This window comes from Drosophila santomea, chromosome 3L (assembly GCF_016746245.2).
Source record: "Drosophila santomea strain STO CAGO 1482 chromosome 3L, Prin_Dsan_1.1, whole genome shotgun sequence".
NCBI lineage: Eukaryota > Metazoa > Arthropoda > Insecta > Diptera > Drosophilidae > Drosophila > Drosophila santomea.
This window is the reverse complement of record NC_053018.2, coordinates 11348034-11370303: the sequence shown is the minus strand read 5'-3', so window position 1 is coordinate 11370303 and position 22270 is coordinate 11348034. Positions and strand designations below refer to the sequence as shown.

Sequence of the window (22270 nt, the reverse complement as noted above, 5' to 3'; positions counted from 1 at the left end):
ATCGAACTCAAGGCTTCGAACTTGCGGGAGTTCGAACGACCCCAAAAGAAAAGTGTATTTAAACGCTTTGCGGAGCACGCTCTATGTTATTGCTCGATATTCGTCCGCGCAGCTGGTTCGTCTCAATTTTTATTAAAATAGGAAGTACCAAATAAATTAAACGGACATTGGCTTAAAGGCCAGCAAACAATATACCGAAATAAACAAGTTTGTTGGGTAAAAGCAACTGAAATTAGCGTATTCTTTCGAGAAAAAAGAACGACTCCAGTTAGCAGACTTCGTGTGCGGGTGGTCTGCGGTACATTTACAGTTAGTTGCGCAAAAGTGCGTGTTTAAAAATAACAAAAATGACGCTGGAATGAAAATAAAACCGAAATAAGTAGGGAGAGCAATAAATGAGTGGCAAAGAGAAATGCAAATTTATCGAGTCGGTCAATTTAAAAAAGCCGCATCCTGGAAAAGTGTGTGCGTGTGTTCGTGTGTGTGGCTGTGTCTGTGAAATAAACAAAAAAGGCGAAAGTTTACGCGCTCTCTCTCTGTTGCTCGTTGAGCCGCTCTCTTTTTCTCTCGCAGGACTTGCTTCGATTTTTCTTCCGCCTGCTTTTCCTGTTTCATTTCCCTACATTTTTTTATTACTCTATTTACACTTGGCGAGTCCTGCCCTATGTGTGCACACATGTGTGTGTGTATGTTCGCCTGTGTGTGTGTGTGTGTGTGCTTTCTCACACCTGATGTTTTTGTTGTTCTTGCTTTCAGCCGCCCCTGTTGGCCAAGTTTTTTTGTTGTTGCTTTGGCAACCGTTAGAACAAAAACAACAGCAGCGACAACAGCAAAAACAACATATACAACAGGGACACATAAGGGTACATCCATTGCTAAAAACATTTGCGCTTTTCAAAAATAAGGCGAAAAAACCGAGCCAGACAGTCTGGAAAATCCATTGAAATACAAACACAATTTTAAGTCGGCACTAAAGACCGAAAGTGGCTGTATCCCCCGATTTTGATGAGCAGCCAACAGAGATTTCCGGTATCCAGCCAAATGGCGAGGAGGAGTTCCACGCTCCAGGTGAGTGCCATCCATATAGTGCCACATGCCACCCCACCCCACCCCTTTATAATTTTCGCGCACACGGTAAGAAATATGTACCATTTTCTCCAATTTGCCATGTTAGTCTTATCGAACGCAATTACCAAGAACTATTTGAGTGGCGAAAGTTAGCATCAGGTGCATATCACTTTGGGAAATGAAGTTGGTAACATTATCTAACACATATTCACATTCATGATTGATTGCACTTTAATTGGTCGCCATCTAACAATGTCAAAAACAAGAATCTAAGTGTTTCTTATCTAAAAATTAAAGATACCATAACAACATTTTCAGTTCAAATCGAACTGGTTTTGACCATTAGTAATTAAATTTTAGTTAATGATAAATGATTAATATTGGATACACCAAATACAGTTATGGTAGTCAGATTACTAATTACCTTGCTGCTCTTCAGTAACTTCGAAATTAACTTCACAGAATATATTAATGATATATTTTTGCATATTTCCTGAAAACTAAGACGCGTCTTAGCCTTGAGTTGTCAAAACAGCTCACTATCAATATACTATATGCAGTATATTTATTTTATTTATTTATTTTTTCTCGTGGAGCCAAGTTCGCATGTGTGTGCCGACTGCTTGTTATTTTCTATTAGCGGGTGCTGGATTTTCCTTGCTCGTCGCCGTGAGCAGCTGCTAATGGGTTGTGAAAAAAGCGAGCGAACGAAGTGGGCGGCAAACGGGCTGAAAGGCGGTGGAAAACTTAGGGTGGGCTTAGGGGGCGGAGAGGCGTCTTAGGGTACAGGGGGCGGGGGAGAGTGGCCAAGCATGTGTGAAACTTCCTCGCAGTGGGAAAACATATGGTGGCAAGTTCAGTGCTTAAGGTTCGGGAACACAAGTTTCCACACTCCAGATTATGGCCCATCAATTTGTAGTGCATTTGAGTGTCGCACATTTAAATAAATTTAATACCTTCGCAGCTTAACTGTTTTGGTACTTTAATTTTAAAACCATAAGTTGAACAAAATTAAATTTTAGTAACAAAGTTCGTTTTTCAAAAAAATTTAATGCATATTAAAGACTATCAATTATAACTGAGTTAATCTATATTTAGGGCTGGTTAGAAGATTTAGAGGTAGATAATTAAAAATATGAAGTATAACACAATTTTAAACTATTATCATTCCAGTGGCTAGAGTTCCATATGTTTCTGAATTATCTGTTGATTTGTTTTGTTTAAGATATTTTCTGCAGGCGAATGGCACACAAAAATTTCCAAACTAGACCACATGTGGAAATGATAAAAAATGGTTAGACAGCATTCTATTTTGGGCAAGCTTTTTTTTTCGAAAACCGAAAGAGTAGGACGTCTATCCCTATTCTAGCTACTCCACCCTAGTTAGCTATGTTTATTAGCAGAAAACGCCGATTAAAATATTATATTTTTTACAAAATTTTTTTTTAAATTTTTTGATAAAAAATATTCCGTTTTTTTCGATAGCAGTAAAAATAGTTTTCCAAAAGTGGAATGCCATACCTCGTTGAATTCGTAACAATTCCCTATCGATCCATGTACATACATTGAAATGCTAATTTTTTGCCATTTTTCGCAAATTTTGATGATGGTAAACCTTATCGAAAATGCAAAAATTTGTCAAATTTTTTTTTTCAAATATCGAAAATGTAGGGATAGACATAGTTAGCTATGTTTATTAGCAGCACAAAACAGTCTTTATTTTAGCTGTGCGGCCATTTTTGGCGAAAGCGCCGATTAAAAATATCAGATTTTTTACAAAAAATTGTTTTTTCGATTTTTTGATAACAAATAATCCGTTTTTTTTTCGATAGCAGTAAAAATAGTTGTCCAAAAGTGGAATGCCATACCTCGTTGAATTCGTAACAAAATTTCCTATTTAACTGTGCTCATTGCCATTTATCGCAAATTTTGATGATGGTACCCCTTAACAGACAAATGTGATTACCGTGTGTTATATAAACTGGTTAAAGTTTAATCTTTACACTAAATAAGCCGCAGGATTTGCATCAGTTTGATGACCTGGAACAGGAATACGTCGGCTAAAATGTCATTGCCTTCCTTTGAAGAGGACTTCTTGAAGGGCCCGAAGCCCTATATCAAATCTGCATGCCAGCAATCATCGTAAAAGAAAGCAGCTGAGCTGGCCTGCGGCAGGTGGATAAGGGTGCACCTCACCGACAAGAGACCTTCTGCTAGAAGGCACATATGCAAATGATGGCCCAGTGCCCACCCCTCCCCACTCGGATCCCCACCCCCCGAGCTCCACTCCCATGTGCGTGCGTGCGAAATCTGCGAGCAGAGGCAAAATGATTAACAAAGGCTCCCCGAGGTGCGGCAATATGTTGGGGCGGCACAAGCAGTGGGCGGCTATTTGTACTAGGCGTGCACTGGCAGAAAATATTATTCGTGGGATATGCGAAAGCCATGGGTGGAACCTGATCTTTGACTGAAAAATGTATTGAAAAGAACCAAAATAAATAGATCATAAATAGCTGACTATATATAAGGCACATTTAGGCAGGAGATTTTAAAAGTATATTACAATATATGATAAAAAATCTGGTGAATTTTTTGTTCCGTGACCATGGGCCTTTCCCGGGGTACGCGCATGAGGAATTACATCCATCGTCACTGACACGGACACGGACACCGACTGAGATGCGGACAGCGGGACAGATCCTGGGGCGGAGGAGCGCCCCTCGGGACAGGCGCAGTGCGGTTGTCACAACCTGGGCCCAGCCCAGTGCTCATCCTCATCATCATCTCTCTCGGACGCCTATGTCCTGGTTAATGACATTTGAGTGAGCGGGGCGCGGAGTGGGGAGCGGGGCAAAGGACACCCGGCAGGGACGTCGGCCGAGCGAGTAATTTGTGTCACGTTTTAATTTTTGACGCCGCAAAGGACGTTCAAGTGTCTCCCCTCGTGATTATGACAATTAGGATTGCGTTGAAATCCTTCTCGGTTATTTTGTGTCGCGTATTTAAAAAGGTTTATTGTGTAAGCCTCGCCTGGGGAGCTTTTTGTGCAACTTTTGCTTGTGCCCCATTAAATTAAATTCCGCGGCGAGTTTGCGCTGCTCCAAATTAAAATTAATCACTTTTAAACACCATATGGTAGTTTCAATTTGTAAATATTACTAATGTGCTGTGGGTTTATAAACAAACTTAACTCTAAGCTGCTATAACATAATGTATTCATATGTTATGTATGCAGCAACAATCAATTACAATTAACCGAATTTAACGATGAATAATGGCGTAGATGAAATAATTAAATTTATAGGACATTTCCTATTAAATGAATTTTAATTGTTTATTTTTGCGGGCGGGATAATTTTAAAATTCATTTATGTATATAAAACAAACAGCTTTGATATGAAATTCATAGATTCGCACCGCATGCGCAGGTTTTTATCGCAGGCCATTCAAGCGAATAACTTTTTATGATGCCATCGCAGTAATTGGATAGATTTGCATATCAATCAATTTGTGGCTTAATTGCCATTTTATTATTCACTTTCTGCCCTGCACGTCGAGCGGTTGGCTCAAAGACCTGCAAATTCGGCTGAAAAGCGTCAGTGGAAAGTCCGCACTCATTAGCCGTGATTTTCCTGCTCTTTTGTTTTCCACTGAGACGCACTTCAGAAGGAAAATCCTTCTCTCAGCGGACTGTCAAATGTCCTGCAGAATTCGTGTGCTCCTGAAGCTGACAGGCAGCTGAAAACGTGGCAAAATAAGTTTCAACTTGGCTCGCAAAAGTTTCTTAGTGCTTTATGCAGATATTTTCAATTTCTTCTATTTTTCATTATTTTAAAATATGGTTCAAACCGTTTGCAGCATCAAATTCATTTAAAATGGTTTAGTTTTTAAACTAAAGCCATTTATTTTATCTGAAACTTGTAATACCTCAAAAACTAAAAACCAAAAAATTTGGAAAAATGTATAAATTATTATAAAAAGTGAACTAAAGTGATTTTTTTACCCTACAACATTCAGCGAGTATATGCACGTGGATTTTTATCGTTTTCAATCTAGAAAAAGTGTTGCAAACACAATTTCAATTAATTTTAAGTGGGATTTCCTAACCAGTTACCGCATTATTTATTGAGAACCCCTCGGAAATGTCATAGGCATGGCTTGCATTTTCCTATCCTCATCGCTTTCCAAGCCTCATGATTTCCTTGCCACCGTCGGAGCTCCGCAGTTTTTCTTCTCTGCCAGTGGCCTCAAGGAAACCAACAACTGCGTAAACAGAACAGAGCAGGAACAGCAGCGACAAGGAGCGGACAGGACATTAACAAGAGGAACCAGAGGAGCCAGGGGGTGGTGGGCTTGTGGGCGAAAGGACTTTACTTCACTTCAGTCAATTTGACAAACATGACACAGAAACGAAAACGAGAACGCCTCATGGCCCATCGTCTTTTGCACAGCAAAAAAGGCACTAAAACTTGGGAAGAAAATATCTTTTTGTAACTTATAGAAGCCCATACAACCCATTGTAAGCTAAGATGTATAACTTTGTTTTTTAATAATTACTTATGGGTATGTGCTTTTCAAGAGGTAAAACCTTCTGAAAGACTATATAACTAGTTTCATATAAGTAGTTACAGCATCCGCCTGATTTTGAAAAGTTTTTCTCCATGTTTACCCGGTGACTGGCAATTTGGCGAAGCAGTTGCTCTAATGGACAGGACTCGCAGACGCTGCTGGAGGACATCTTCCTCGGGGGAGGGGCGAGGAGTTGGGGCGGCAGAGCTGGCAATTAAATTTTTAAAATGCCATTTCAAAAGCAATTTCGAACGGCAATGGAAATTAAAAATGCCAACTGTGCACGCGTCTCTGTGTATGAGTGTGCTGCGATATAGAAAACAGAGCGTGAAAAGGAGACGCACAGGAGGGGCCGGGGGGTGTGGCAGGACACCAAGGACGTCGGCAATATTTTCGCAAATAAACGTAAATTGAATTTGCGGCCAAGAATAGCAAGTTTTGTGCGGCCGACCAGCACAAAATCACCCAAAAGTAGGAAAACAAACTGAAAAGAAAGTTTTTTTTACAACTTTGTGTGTGCTTTCATTATTCTTTTCGTTTCTTAGTTTTTGTTTGTTTTTGTGTGTCATTATTGAGGAAATCCGGCGCCAAGTGCCGGCGCCTCTGCGGCTACTTTTTCCTTTTCAGCCAACTCATGTGATTTCCCCCATTTTCCAACCATTTTCCCCCGTTCCGCGTCCTGAAATGAGCTTTTTCCTCTGTTTTGCTTGCGACTTTCGCAGCTCAGCTGTTGTCACCACCCCCTCACCCCCTGGAAAATGCAATTTTAACTCGGAGCACCGTTGAACCCGTTTTTGGTTTTCGACTTTTATTGGGCTCGTATCCGCATTGCCATTTCTCACATTGTTTTCTGGCCCTTCCTTGTAATTTAATTGGCAATTTGGACAGTTTTTCAGTTTCCCAGTTTTTCACTTTCCTCCTCCTTTGGCCAAGAGCCATGAACTTCGCCCAAGTCTGGCGCAATCTCAATGTGAGAGCAAGAGCAAGACCAAATGAATGCAGTGATTTTATTCGTTTTCCCTTTAGCAATTTAGCAATTTTAGCCAGAATGAAATCTTTTGTAAACTCAATTTGATTATGCCCTGCATACTGGACACTGGACACATCCCAGATTGCCAGCCATTTATCTCCTTGGCAGCTCTCCTTTCAAAAGGATGACATTTTAGAGGAAGATAAGGCTCTTGCAATTTTTGCCAGGTAATGGAAGGCAAACATGAGAGGGTTTGATTTATTGCAGCTTTTCTTTGTGCCAGAAATTACAGAGAGCCTGCGAAACTCATAAAAATGTAACTGAAAAGTCAGTAGAAACTCTTAAGAGCATTTTAAAAATGGAAAGTCTGAATAGTGACGAAGTAATAAACAGCGATATGTTATCTTGACTTTTTAATGTACATGGTTTTGCCTTTATATTACCTTTAACATTAGAGTGCAATTTATCTTTTTCACATCCTTATCACATTCTTTAAATGCTTTCTGTTGAATAAGTGTGCTGATAGGACCACTTCCGGTCATTTTTGAACAATTTAAATATAAATGGATTTTATCTTGGGGTAATTCTCCTGAGATTAGGCAACTTTATGAGTCAGTTTGTGTGGACTATAATAGTTCATAAGTCTTATAAAAGAACACAACTAGGAGAATGTTCTGATAATTATGTTTAATTATTAACCATAAAAATCCGTTACTTAATGTGTAAGCGTAAAATTATTTAACAGTCATCAACTATATTTTTTTAATAAAATAAGAGCACGTTTCGATGATGTAGTCACCTCTACGATTTCCATATATATTTATTGGGTCGTTTACTTAATTGATTTTATACAAATATTACTCGTGCTTTTCTGCCATAAAATCAAACTGGAAAACTGATTACTAATTGATGTGGGAATCGAACTTTTGGCTATCAAAAAACCATATTGGTTTATTTGCCAATAAGTTGTCTTAAGTGTTTTGTCGCAGGTGATAAAAAGAGAGTGAATGTGATTTAACATGCAAATCACGACGAAAGTTCCAGTCACACCATTGATTATAACTTTTAAATAGTTTACCCAACAAACGAATTCTTGTGGCACAAACTTTAACTAACTATATCAGCTGTTGCGCCCCCAAAAAGAAAAGACGAAAAAGGCGCACCCAAATTCACGCAACAGTTTTCCCCAACCCGAAAGCTCCCACCGCCCATTAACACCCACCCACAAAGTTCGATTGATGACTCTAACGATTGATGATTCCCGGCGGATAGGCCTAGAATTTGGGAGTACCTGGTTGCCACAGTGGATTGCCAGGCAACTTGGGCGATAGCGAACATTGCTGAAAGTTGTGGGAAGATATGTGAAAGTTTGAACAGCTGTGGATATATCAATTATATTGGACTTCCTATATGTTTACTAGCTTCTCTTGGTGGCGTAGTTAATTGATGTAAGCAGCTGTTTTGCTGTTTATTGCGATACAACTAAAAACCACTGGTTGCTATTGCTTCTGCCATTACCTGATAACTTAAAGGGGCTGCAAATATGGTAAACTGTTACATTACAAAATTAAACAAATGCACTATTAAACCCTAGTTTGCACTCTGCACTTTTTAATACGGATTGCTACCGGAAACGTGTCTAAACGTTTCCGAATATCCTTAATGCTCCCCACTGTGTCCTTTATTGGAATTACCCTAATAGCTCATCGAATCGAGCCCAACCCAAACATAGCTGTATAAGCCATTAGTCGCAGCCCACTAATTTATGTCATAAATTTTATGGATGTTGCTGTAAAGTTGATTTTATGCGGAGCACACTCTTCTTTTTATTCGCACGATATTCGCCCAAATTGGATCTGAATAGGTGAATGGTTGTGTGGCAGATATGATTTGATAAATGCCCCACTGTTTGACTCTTTTATGGTTAGAAATCTCGGCCATACCGTGCGACATGTAGCACGGTTATTAATCAATTTGATGGGTAATTTGCAACGAAGCTTATCTATGGAGGTTTCCTTTTTTTACTTCAGTTTATCGAAGCCACTGTACGTAGCAGCACACACCTTAAGTGAACTTTAAATCAACTTTAAGTTACTGATAAATTTGCCATTTGGGTAGAAGCAAAGCTAAATATAGAAGACACTACATAAGAGTGTTAAAATTGTGCTAATTTCCATGGTTTATTTTTGGCGTGAACAATTCATTTGACACATGTTAGCGAAAACCAATTGGACCGTATCATGTTTTGTTGGGATATTTCAGAGTAACCAAAAGCATGTTTACTAAACACCCATTTAGTCAACTACAAAACGCTGTAGTTCGTTATAATTGTTCCGTGATTAAAATAATATAATCATATGTGTAAAATGCTGAACTCATTAAAAAAATTAGTATGTTGGATTTGTAATAATAGTGTGTAGAAAATATACATTTTAAACCATGTGCTTAGGAATTTAAAAGCGGAGACTCTATAATCGTATGCACATGCAATACATCAATATTGATGGATTGCATACATGCACTTATTTTCCCACTTCATCAAGCACGAACTGCAGGGAACCCAAAAAAAAATATATATATATAAAATATATAGAAGCACCGGAGCGCGGCTCTTAAGAATTTGTGGCACGTTTCCATTGATTGCGTTTGAGAGCTGCCACCAAACCGGATATAAATGACTCTATGCACTATAACTCACATGACCATAAAGGCATTCAGATACGGCCACCTCCGCCTCCGCCTTCCGTCCTCCGTTCGCTCGGGATATCCATTCGTTAATCCATTAAATTTGAAAAATGTTCTGGCTGCGGTGGTCGTTGGCTGGAGGAATCCTGCTCGATCCTGGAAATCCCACTCGCATTTAGATAAATGCCATGCGCTTGGGTAATGCCGATGTGTCAAGTCCGGGTTGAAGCTCCTTTTAAGCTTGCAACACAAATCAAAATGCGAGGCACTTCACCACTCACCTCTGCCCTTTTCAGACGCACATTTCGCAGCTCTGGAAAGAACTTTCTCCCTGCTTTTATACCAGATGAAGTAGGGGTGTTGAAGTGTCAAAGAACAGCAGTATTTCATTTAAATAAACAAGGAAATATTTCCCAAAAGGGGGCGAGCTGAAAAAACTTAAACATTCCCATCTAAATTAAAACAAATATTCATTTTCCGCATTCCCGTAGATAACTACATTTTTATAGTTAGTTATCCCAACTGGTAATTTCAGTGAAAAGCACTTTAAAAAACGATTAAATTCACGATGCTACCGAAATGGTGCACATAGCTGGTCAGTGGCCACGGCTCCAAAATGCACATGCCCCTGGTATTATGCAATTGTTATTGCCAGACACACTAACACTAACACCTACACACACGCACACAAACAAACAAACAAACTCTGAGCACCAATACAATGATGAAAAAGGAGAACTTGCAGTGCCGGCGACATTTTGATGGCTCTCCACAGTGGGATATTTCATTTGGCGCTTATGGCCGAGAATAGCTGAATAGCTGAAATTGAATGACCCGGGATGGAAAGTGGAAATAAAGGAGGGGCACTTTCATTTCCGAAACAACTCCTAAATGCGTGTCCTTGCCGCAAAACGAGCTAGTGGTGGTCGGTCATTCAAAAAGCACTTTGAATTCCGCCATGCCACAAAAATTCCAATTCAGTCGTTCATAGCGTGTTTTCACTTTAATTATTGAAAGCGCGATGGGGCTATAAAGATGGAATGTTTTCACTAAGTATATCCTTAAGAAGTTCTTGTTTGGTTATATATGTTTAAAATTGATTTAAAAGCTATTTCTATTTAAGATTTTGATTTTCTTCTAAGTGCTTCTTTTGAAAGAAGTTGTCAAACGTTCTAAGAAATGTTATGCTCTTTCAACAATTACCATCTAATTTTCTAGCAGTTAATATATATGGTCGACTTCAGTTTGAATTAATCTCATGCTCAGCTCTTTGTATTAATGAATTTCAAAAAGGCAAACTTCTTATGACGACTGAGAGAACATGTTTATCAACATTTTGTGCCAAAAGTCAGGCTCGATGAGGATGAGCTGTCGACGATACGTGACAAATGCCAACATCTTTAATGCTGCCATTACAAAAAATAAAATATTATGATATTGCACTCTGACATTTGTGCCCCATTGTGTTTAAGCACTCGCCACCCACTGTGCCACCCACTGCGCCGCCCTTTCTGGAGCTCTGTGTGTGTGTGTTTGTGTTTGTCTGTGAGTGGGTGGTTGCGTCCATTCAAGGACACGGCGTGGCACCGCTCTCGAATGGCATCCGGGTGCTCGAGAGCCTGTGCCTGGTGCTCGCTGCAGCTCCTCGACGCCGCTCTCCATAACCCTGGCAATGGCAGAGTGCTCCATTTCGCAACTTGTACACCCACACACACACCACACACACACACAACCACCCACACTCGCCGTCATTTTCCGGCTTTCCCTTCGTCAGCACTTGGCACCCACTTGTGCGGTATTTTGTTTTCGCACTCCACCGCCCACCCATGACTACACAGCAAAATGTACCGTTAAAAACAACAATTTTGTAAAGTTTTTTTTATACCCAATCTCATTGCGAGGTAGACATTGGTATACTTATTAATTAAGCGGTAAAACTTAATGCAAGTGAATATAAAAATGTTGAAAGCCAAAGAGTTCTGTTTAAAGTTCTGTTTGTCTTGTTTTCTTCAGCTTCGTAGCTTCAATGTTTGCGTGTAATGTTGATATAAAGCTAAATGCATATATATATGCTTGATCATTTTGCGCAGTGCACTTAACCATGCCCACTTGATGTGCTCCGTCTGGCGGGGATGCATTCACATATATATATACATATATGCAGTACATCCAGTTGTTTCCATTTCCATTGCGGCTTTATTTGTTGGCCTCGGTGTGTTGGAATTGTCATGTAAATGGGTTAAGTTCTGACATTAAATTGCGCCCGTCGTCCAGATTTTTCATTTGTGCTCTTGCTTTGACGTTTGGCCAACATGATTTCCCATTTCCGGGCGAGCGGCCATGGTTCGTGATCCTGTTTCCGCATCCTTCTCCCTCCGCCCGCCCTCCACCCTCCTTCCCCCGGTCGGTTATCCTGTTTATTCATTAAAAACCAAAGCCGAGAAAATGTCGGAAATTTCTGCCAGCGGGCACAAAGAGATTTGCAGTATTTGTTGATAATTGCATTTTCTACTCGGGCCTCTGTTTTAGTCAGAAAATACATTGAAATTCATTAAAATAGCTTCTTCTATTGAAATTCGTTTGGGATTCTCTTTCATGTTACAAATTCACATTCATTAGAAATGGTTATGACACTGCAATAAGATAGTAATAATATTTCTGGTTGCAAAAAAATAGAAACAACATCTCCCCGACGGGGAATTGAACCCCGGTCTCCCGCGTGACAGGCGGGGATACTAACCACTATACTATCGAGGATGTTGAAAGCCGTGCAATCAAATTTGTATTTCCAAAACACTTCTGAAAAGTCTATTTTTAAAAGGGCCAACATCGGTTTATTATAGCTTATATCGAGCACACGATTTCGGAATATATGTATATTACGCCATTGATAAGAACACATGGTAATAATAATCTTGGTAATCATTGTTATTGCAATCATAACTACGAAATTTTGGGTACTTCCATAAACTCTGCCTAGTAAATGGTAAATGGTATATCTCAAACATGTAGTACTACTTATGTTACATATGTCCCAATAGGTAAACTCACTATTCCCGATAAATTGATTAAATGCGTTCCATCTGTTATCATTAATTGAGCTGTATAATGAATAGTGGGAATTTTGTATGTACATACATATATACATAAAAGAGGAAATATCTTTAAATCTAACTAAACTGGATTTGTCTCAATAGTAGAATGAACATATTAAACTATACAGCTTATAGATACACCAATATAGATAATCACTTAAGCATTAACAACAGCTTAACAACTGATTTGCAAATTGGGTTTTGTAACCGCGGGGGTGCACACTTTAATTGCATGCAGATTGAAATTAATGCAAAACAGAAGCGAGCAGAGAACAAAACCAAACCAAATGCAAATAAAGTGAAGAACAAAACGGCGCCCAACTTTGTGGAAATCATGCAAAGCGCAGCACATTTCGAATTGGCCATTGAACTTTCATATCAAAAACAGCGGCACCACCGGCGAAAATGCTTTTTTAAAACGCTTCAACACGCGAGAACCGAACAGCCAACAGCCAGCAACCAACAGCCGCGCCCCATCATAATTGGAAAAGTCTGTAAGAATCGCCAGAGTTCGTACCACAGGCGTATACGTACTATGTGCTACTATATGTCTACATACATACGTATGTGTATGTATGTCCATATATAAGTGCATGTGCTTGTAGGTCGGCGGGAAAACAACTTCCGCTACCAGCTGATAGCACCCCCCCTTACCACGCTTCCCCCGTTCCCATTTCCCCAGGCAGTTGTTAACAACTTTGCGCAAATTACAATGGCAGAGTGGAAAGTGGAGTAGAAAGGGTTAGGAGGTCGTGGCTTTGGGCACAGGTGATTAGCACAATTGCTGCAAAAGTGCAATCTATTAAAGTAATAAGCCTAATAAATACGTTATATGAATATTAGTAATCACATCAGTAGTAACTAAGTATGCAGCCAAAATGATTAACATTACAACTATCACAAACCCATCTGCACTCAACCCTTTTAATAAAGAATCTTGTTCTGTGATTAGATAATTATAACAGCCATACAAACACAATCAAACTTATTGTTTTAAATTCAGATGCTTTTTAACAAGCTGCCGCTTAACTAAAACTGACTAAAAATCGGTTGTTTGTATCGTAACTAGATATGCTATCATAATACAATAAGCAATAGCTGATAATAAATATGGCATATTGGGATTTGCAGTAAGCTCTTCCGAATTTCTTTGTTAACGCTTTAAATGCGGCGCAATGAGTTAATTAAAATAAAACCAGATGGGGAGAATGTCCAGCTCCAAATCAATCAAAATTAAGTTCAAAATCATATCAAACAATTTTTATTAAAACCGCACATGATAACACAACTTCAGTGACTTAGATATATAAATGCTTTTAGTCTTATCTCTTCAGAAATAAATTTTTTTTTACGAAATATTCCCTTGCGCAAAACTAAGAGCTGATAATAATGGATATGTTGTACATGATTAATAAAAAGAAAACAATCAAAGCTGATTGGTTTTTCAATGTTTCGGTGTACGATTGATAAAGTTCAATATGTTGGTTATTAGATCATATAGACTTTGAAATCACTTTTATGCCATTATGGTTTCAAGAAAACTTTTGCTGATGGTTTGGTAATTGCATAAACTATAAAAAAGACCTTTCATAATTAATTTTGATTTTAGGTATTATTTTACAACACTAACTTTTTCTTTATTTTCTATTTTTTTCAGGTTTCCAATGCGCCAAATAGTTTCATGAATTGTAAGTTATATTTTCAGCATCTCGCAAATTTGGAATGCCATAGCAAGAACATTAACAAAAACCGATATCAGTGGGTGGTATATATACATAAATATATATATATATATATATATATATACATACATGCCCATATGGATACATGGAGAGGCAATTGCGATAAAGCCAGTATAAACATAATAACCATACAATTTCAGAATTCATTGCGTACCGAGCAGCACGCCCTATCGTCGACCGTCCCGCCCCCTGGCACCGACCCCGCCCCCGTCTCCGTCACCGCCTCCGTCCCGCCCCTTCCGCTCGGCCCTGCGTTGAAAGCGTTGATAGTCAGTAAATGGAATGGAATAAAATAAATCAAAACCGCAAAGGCAGCGAAACGGCGGAGTTGACAAACAAAAAGGGCCACAGCACAGATATTATACAAAATTCGAAAGCGAACGAATGCTACCGCACATTGTAAAGCGGCCAACACGTAGCAAATCAACACTTGCCACAGCAAGTGCAACACAGGTTGCGGGTGCAACAGGACGATTCTGCGAGGACGATTTCGACGACTAGGATGAAGGGCGTCAACTACAGCAGCCTCGGCACATACAGTGGCATCAATGGCGGCGGCAATGTGGGCGGCACCGGCAAGATGTCACTGGGCAAATCCATCAAAATGTACCTGACCATTTTCATCCTGACCACCTGCATTTACATGGCGCTCTACCAGTACCACATATCCCGCGAACCCTTCGCCGCCAGCGAAGTTGTCAAGGTGAGTTCACATCTATGTGCACTGCGAGAAACATTGTTTTTTATAATCAAATTTGATTAGTCATTTGTTTGTTAGCTAGACAAACGGGCATGACATCAATGTGTTGACATGATTCACATTTTAGTTGATTATTATACGTACTTCATATATTTTAAAGTATTATTAATATTAATACAAATGTAGCACTACGAAAAAGAGTGGCATACCTTTATTTAAAACTCCAAATAGGATTTTAGACGTTTCCCCTTTTCTCTGCGTGACTTGGATAATGTTTGTTGCCAGTTTTCCATTGCACAATATTCCTCTACAAGTTTCTTCATCACATATTCCGTAATATCAGTTTCACGTAATATCATTATGCCTTTTAAACGATATCGATCAGATATCATTCTCTTAGTTACGAAAGATTGATTAAACTAATCTGAAATATGGAGCATTTATCGCTTGCCTTGTCCTAATAACAAATGAAATTGAAAGTAAGTTTAGGTCTTTTAGTTGACTTATATTTAAGGTAGTACACAATTAGTTAGAACTTAGGGCACCAGTAGAATAAATAGTGGAATGCACATGTTTATTTTGCTAAAAAACAACAATAGAAGGTCAACGATAAGCCCCAAAACCATAAAGATAACAAATTTTGGTGGAAACTACAGATATCATTAAGAGAAACATGCAACAATAGAATGAACATGTGTAGTTACAGATTATGTAATCGTCTTTAACTTATATATTATTTGTTTATTGAAGCAATAAAATATGGATAGAAGCACGAAATAAAAAGGCAGGTGCTAAAAAGCTAAACGTAGAGTTAAGATTAGAGTAGAACGTGCTTTTAAAGCACTCGTAAACCAAAGATGACTTAAACTTTGTGATGGGAAAGGTGGCTCTTTTGTTTTCCCCTAGCAAACTTACTTAACAACAACTAGAGCAAATACTATTGAAATGTTTTCTGTGTGTTCTTTTTTCTATTTCCTCCGATTCTTACTAACCAATTTATTGTGAACTAAAAACTGTAGCATCAAGAGAAATCATCTTCATACATCGCCTCATATTTGTGGTCACCCATTTCCCTGCTAATGGCCAATAGTTCCTCAAATTCCATTAACAATCCCACAACAACAAGCACAACCACAACAACGACAACAACAATAGCTCCAACGACACCAACAACCACCACACTGGGCAGTGTGGGCCAAAAACAGGGTGCATCCTCAACCGCCTCCATTCGCATGGTATCATTAGTGGCCACAACACCGTCATTTATATCGCCCTTATCGGAATCGCGATCGGAACTGGGATCGGAATCGTTGGGTGGCCATCAAAAGACTGCAACCATGAAAACAAGCACCACAACCACAACAACAAGAACAACAGCCAGTGGGTTGGCCACAACCAAATTGTCAGCAACAACAAGAACAACAACTACAGCCAAAACAAGCGCCAAACTGTCCGCGGCGACCACGCCCATTGCCTCCCACATGGAAAACGGCCATAAGACTCGACCAACATTCGTTGCCGCATCCTTGCCCGTAAATATTCTGACACAATCACAGTCATAGAGCACCTAAACTATGCACAGAGAAAAAGTTCTTACAATCAAGCTTATACCAAAAACCGAAATTCGAAACATATGAATATTGAAATAATGCTAAAACATGATCTTTCGTAATGAATTTTATAAATGCTACTTATATTTATTTCCTTAAACACAAAATTGCATAAATTCTATGGTATTTAATTATAGCTTTACACTTTAGATCAATTTCAAAGAGTTAAAAATATTACAGTGCTGAACATTGAGTTTCAGTGTTGTAATTAAGACATCCAGAAAATTGGCAGCAAAATTTCACATAAAAACTGTTTAGTATTCTATTCCTTAAAACTGATTAGTTCCTTTGTGAGTTTAAGGATACATTTATTTCGCAGTGACGTCAGTTGCACAACACCCACAAATAATCAAATTTAGCATATTTATCGCTTATTTCTCCCCGCATTTCACTTTTTCCGTTTCAATCTTCGAAAGTGCATTTCGAGCTTATCTGCATATTATTTTCACTTGACGCGTGCATGTCTGGCTGCTTGTCATTATTCGATAACTGAGTGTTGCACTTGTTGCCCCATTCAATACCCTCTCCTTACGCTCTTATCGCTTTTCCTCACCCCGTTTTTCCATTTTCCTAATTGCCATTGGTCACTAACAAATGTGTTGCACGCTGCTCATTACGGCACTAAATATAAATATAAATAAATTGGGGATGGGTTAGTTGCTATAATTTACAAAAACTTCAATAGGAAAGTAAAAGATCTCTCAGTTTGAAAATTTCTAATTATTTAGTAGTATTTAGTAGCTTATTTAAACGAAGCAGAATTATGCTGACAAATGTGCACCACATTTTGCCAACCAACTTTGCCACTCGTTCGTTAATTATGGTCTCATTAAAATCCTAAATGGAAACATATTGCCAACCAACTTGGCCATGCAAACAAATACACAAACAAACAAACACAAAGGGACGCTGTGGCGCACAAATTACGCTGTTTATCTAACCGACTTTTGTTGGCCAGCATGTGCAAATTGGTTGCCGGCTATCCGTATCACGATTTCTGGGTTAATCACATGCATTATATTAACCAACATGCCCCGCTAACTGCGGGTGTGCCACTGCAACTGGTGGCAAACAAAAAAGTTACTCATTTACCATTTGGCATGAGCCTAATTTGAAAATTGCTCCACTGCGAACACAGAACCACAAAAAAATAAGAGAAAACAAAAAAAACCGCATTCAGCTGCAGCTGAATGAAATGGAAGGAAAAATATAGAAAAATCAGTTGCATTGAATGTGGCCACTGAAAGAGGGTTGCCTGCTGCTGATCTAGATTCCAGATTTATGCAAAATTCAAGCCAATTGAAAATATTCACGCGCCAGTTGCATCCACAAACAGCGATTCCAGTGCCCTGCACTCAATGTCAACGGTCAAGCCCATCAGCAATGAGATGGTTTTTTGAGTGGATACATAGTATAGCTTATACATAATACAATTCTATGATTCCTAATATAAGAATATAAGAATGTCCTTGTTAGGAAACAGCTTAGATTTCACACTTGATTACTTTCTATACCTTTTTATCTATATAGTTTTTATACATTGCAAAAGGTTCTTAAGTGAAATGTTGTACATGATTCACTTATGGTACTTGTCACACTGCAACCTTGCAACTATTTTAAACGTTTGTATGGATTTAAAAACTCAAAGATAGAAAGAATATTAGCATTCAAAAGGGGATCCATTACATGAATTCAGCTGATATTGCGAAAGACCAGCTACTTTGCATGCCAGCCCACCCCTCGATCCCATCCATCTCTCTCTCTCTCCATTTCATTTGAATATCCGAGTTTATTTTGCAAAATTAATGCATTTATATTTTCCACCCCCCTGCATGTGGGTGGGTGGTATGGGGTGGTGTTGTGTTGTGTTGTGCGGTGTGTGCATGTGTGTCAACAATGGACAATTTGCAAAGTAAGTGCGCCAGTTTATTTATTTTCAACGTCAGTCGTTCAATGGGCCACTGGTTCACAGGCACATCATATCTAGAACGAGTGTTTAATACATGTGAGTTAGGCATTACACTCGAAACAATTTTAAATTATTTAATTTACAAACCCAAGCGTTATGCAAGATCATTAACTTTAAAAGGATAGATAGTTGATGAATAACTTTTGGTTGAAAAATATCTCTTTTATTTGCTTAGCTTTTATTTTGGTAATTTTTAACAAAAGCTACTCTACCCAAAAAAAAGTGATTAATTTAAGGATGCATTTTGCCTTTATTGCATAATTTTGCCAAGTGCCTTTGACTAGCGAAAGGCGACCCATATTGCTTAACCAGAGCCCAGGCACACCGACTTGCGGCATTGATGGGCGGATGTGGCTCGCTGGCTTTCGCCTAGTCAAGTCATTGGGCTGTAAATTAATTTGCATAATTGCTCATAACAAGAAGCTCACGCCGCATTACGCACCACCCACTGGCACCTAACGAGGCACTCAGCCAAGCACCAACCACCAGGCACCCAATCACCCACCCAGCCATCCAGCCACCTAGTCATCCAACTACCACCACCTAGTCTAACCTAACCAGACCAAGTGCAGTGCACACACACACACACGCACATACGCCACGTAGTACACGGCGTTAGATAACCTAATGACACTCAACTCAAATCAACTCGACCCACAGCCGCCCCTGTACATAATCACGCCCACCTACCGACGACCCGAGCAGCTGGCGGAGCTCACCCGGCTGGGCTATACGCTGAAACATGTGGTGAATCTACTCTGGCTGGTTATCGAGGACGCCAACAAGACGAATCCGCTGGTGGGCCACACTCTGGATCGCATCGGTGTGCCCTACGAGTACATGGTGGGTGAGTATTGCTTCCCCGCTTCCCCAATTGTGTGTCATGTCCGGGACACATTCAAGTGATATTTACGAGTCACTACATCGCACCCATTTCCACTTCCATTTCCATTTCCATGGCCACTTCCACTTCCATCCTGGTGACCCGGTAGCGCCCATGCCGGAGAAGTACAAGCAGACGAAGAAGGCCAAGCCGCGTGGCGTCTCCAACCGGAATCGGGGCCTCGAGTATCTGCGCGAACACGCCACCGAGGGAGTGCTGTACTTCGCCGACGACGACAACACCTACGACATTAGCATATTCGAGCAGGTAAACCAGCGTCAAGGAGCAGCAGGTGGGCTGTTGGTAGCCTGGTGTATAAACCACAATTTACACGAACTGGGGGTCAAAGGATGCCCATTTCGCATCAATGGCATATAAAGCAGGGCTACCGTTTTCACTTTTGTACAGCAAATTTAAGAATTAAAAAAAATTAAACAGGCTTAAGTTTAAGAACTAAAAATCCCATAAATGAGACACTTTGCTTTAATACAAGATATATTTTAATATTGCCAAACAGTTGACAAATTAAATTAGTCCTCTTTGCAAAATAAAAGGTACTATTATATCGACTGATTTTAGGCAGAAACTATTAGATAGAAACTATTTAAAGTTCCACATTAACTTTGTATATTCCGCCCAGATGCGCTACATCAACAAGGTGGCCATGTGGCCAGTGGGCCTGGTCACAAAGACCGGAGTGAGCAGCCCCATTATCCAGGAGGGCAAGCTGGTGGGTTACTACGATGGCTGGATCGGAGGCCGCAAGTATCCGGTGGACATGGCTGGATTTGCGGTGAGCGTCAAGTTCCTGAAGGAGCGTCCCAATGCCCAGATGCCCTTCAAGCCGGGTTACGAGGAGGATGGCTTCCTCCGCAGCCTGGCGCCACTTGACGATGCGGAAATCGAGTTGCTGGCCGACGAGTGCAGAGATGTGAGTAATAGAACTACACCATTAGAACTACATTTTCTCAAAAAGAAAAGAGTGTCTTAAAGGTGACCCATTACATTTTTGATTACGGCTAATCCACTGCATTTATAGATTCTCACATGGCACACGCAGACGAAGAAGAACGCACCCGGCCAGGCGCTGAACAGGACGCGCTACAAGAACACGAACCTGGAGCACATAGATAGGCTACTGGTGCGCCCATAGGGATATTGACTGTAGTTAGCTAGTTAGCTAAATAGGCTTAGCTAGAAGCTCGCCGTATTCAAGGTGGCTCGCTACCATTTTGACCGTGGCTCGGACGGATTGTACAGGTACAATTCGGCGCCCGGAGAAACCCAATCAGAATTGATCAGATCATTAGTCGGTGTACATTATTATCATAATCATATGTTTAGTTAGGCTCTAAGCGCACACATCCGTATGATAATTCGCTGCACCGTAGGCTTTGTTTGTTCGAAACTCTAGCCATTGCACAGCTAATTAAACCTTAAGTAACCTGTTGTATCATATCGCAGCGTCCATGACTACTGTGTAAATAATTTAAGATTAAAATTGGTTTAACGCTCCAAGTTGAAACGGAATTCTCAGCCATAAACGCAAGCATCAGCAACGAATTGGATAAGATGTTCCTAGACCAAAGAAAAAGCCCCTCAAGTTCTGCATTCACCATTCAAATCAGCTGCGACACCCAGGACCTCCAAACTGCCGTCTGCAGGATTCGTTCGAGGTCAGGGTCTGAGCCACATCAACAATCAATTAGGGCAAGGTGTCAACAAAAAAATGTAGTTCCCCGAATCGTTTTGAAAGCGGGGCAAGCGTTTCAATAATTCATGCCGACATATGGATGTTCGAGGCGGCACAGATAAGTTGTGCACGGATGAGCCTCCTTCCTCGACAAAAGCGAACTGAATCGCGTGCTTCACTTAAATTGCACGACATATAAATTGGATACGAACGGGACGAAGGAGACATACATACATAGTTTCAACAATGTATTGTGGGTATGAGTCCTGCTAATGGAACTGAATGGCTTGAAAGTTTGGCAAAAATCAATTTCATCCTAAGCGCTGCACGATTTTTTTGTGTTGAATGAGAACTCTTTTTGTATACCTAAGATATGGGTTTTGTTCTTCGTCCGAAACGGGTTTCCAAAGCAACACAACTTTTTCACTACTCATAAGTATGCTAAGTTAAGTTTATGAAGAAAATTTATATTCAAGTTATGAACTGCACTGAAATCGCCTACATGTAAATAATAATCACCAAATATTGTAACCAAAATTTTTACACATCCCGCTAAAGCAGGGAGAGAAGTGCAGGGATGGGAAAAAACTCTGACAAATGGTATTACGAGATTTATACAATTTATACAATTGATTATGGAATGCGATATGCCGCAAAGACATTAGTTAGGTACTTACAAAATCTTACAAAAAATAAAAATAACAACCGAGTCTCGATGCACTCTCGAGTCATGCAACTTAAACCTTTTCAAAAATATCTTACAATGTTTCAATGAATACTACAGATACAGAAATACGTCTAAAACTATTCTCTTATTCAAGTAAACTACAACATAAAATGTTTAAACCTGACAGGACTAATAGCAAGGAACTTCAATCATTTTTAAACAAAATACAAATACCTTTCAATAAATTGATAAACTTTTCTTAAACATTTTCAAAGTAAGCACACAATTGTTTCATTCCTCCATTTCAAGAATTGGTACTCTTTTGGGGTTCACAGAGGTTGTACAAGTTCGGTTTTATTTTGAACAGAATCTGGATAAGATCGAAAAGTGCGGTTGGAGTAATCGAAGCATGTTGGTGATCTACATAGGATTCGATAATATTATATCTTCTAGTGGCTTCAGGCGGCAGCATCAATCAACTGGTTTAGAGTCCTGCAGTCGCTCTTCTCGTAAAGGGAGGCCTCATCCAGGCAGATTTCTGATGGCCTCATCAACTGGCCTCATTTCATCATAAATCTGCCTTTGCTCGTTGGCATTCGTTCAGATATTTGGAATATTT

At 39.7% G+C, this 22270-nt stretch overlaps 1 protein-coding gene and 1 non-coding gene across 5 annotated transcripts; one reads left to right on the top strand and one right to left on the bottom strand.

The window, feature by feature from the left end:
• Positions 1 to 46: 46 nt before the first annotated feature.
• On the top strand, positions 47 to 21929 carry LOC120448255 (galactosylgalactosylxylosylprotein 3-beta-glucuronosyltransferase P). 4 transcript variants are annotated; one of them, XM_039630169.2, is made up of 9 exons: positions 47 to 115; positions 757 to 1068; positions 14045 to 14075; positions 14270 to 14832; positions 15849 to 16361; positions 19069 to 19255; positions 19401 to 19558; positions 19932 to 20222; positions 20331 to 21929. In XM_039630169.2, the coding sequence occupies exons 4-9, from the start codon at positions 14632 to 14634 to the stop codon at positions 20442 to 20444; spliced, it is 1464 nt and encodes a 487-aa protein (XP_039486103.1). In that variant the 5' UTR covers positions 47 to 115; positions 757 to 1068; positions 14045 to 14075; positions 14270 to 14631; the 3' UTR covers positions 20445 to 21929. The 4 variants fall into 4 exon arrangements, with proteins under 4 accessions (XP_039486103.1, XP_039486102.1, XP_039486106.1 ...); XM_039630168.2 differs by having other exon boundaries at positions 81 to 216; XM_039630171.2 differs by lacking the exon at positions 47 to 115 and adding an exon at positions 125 to 216 and having other exon boundaries at positions 906 to 1068.
• Trnad-guc lies at positions 11978 to 12049 on the bottom strand. Its single transcript has one exon. It is a non-coding gene; the product is annotated as a tRNA-Asp (tRNA).
• Positions 21930 to 22270: the final 341 nt, after the last annotated feature.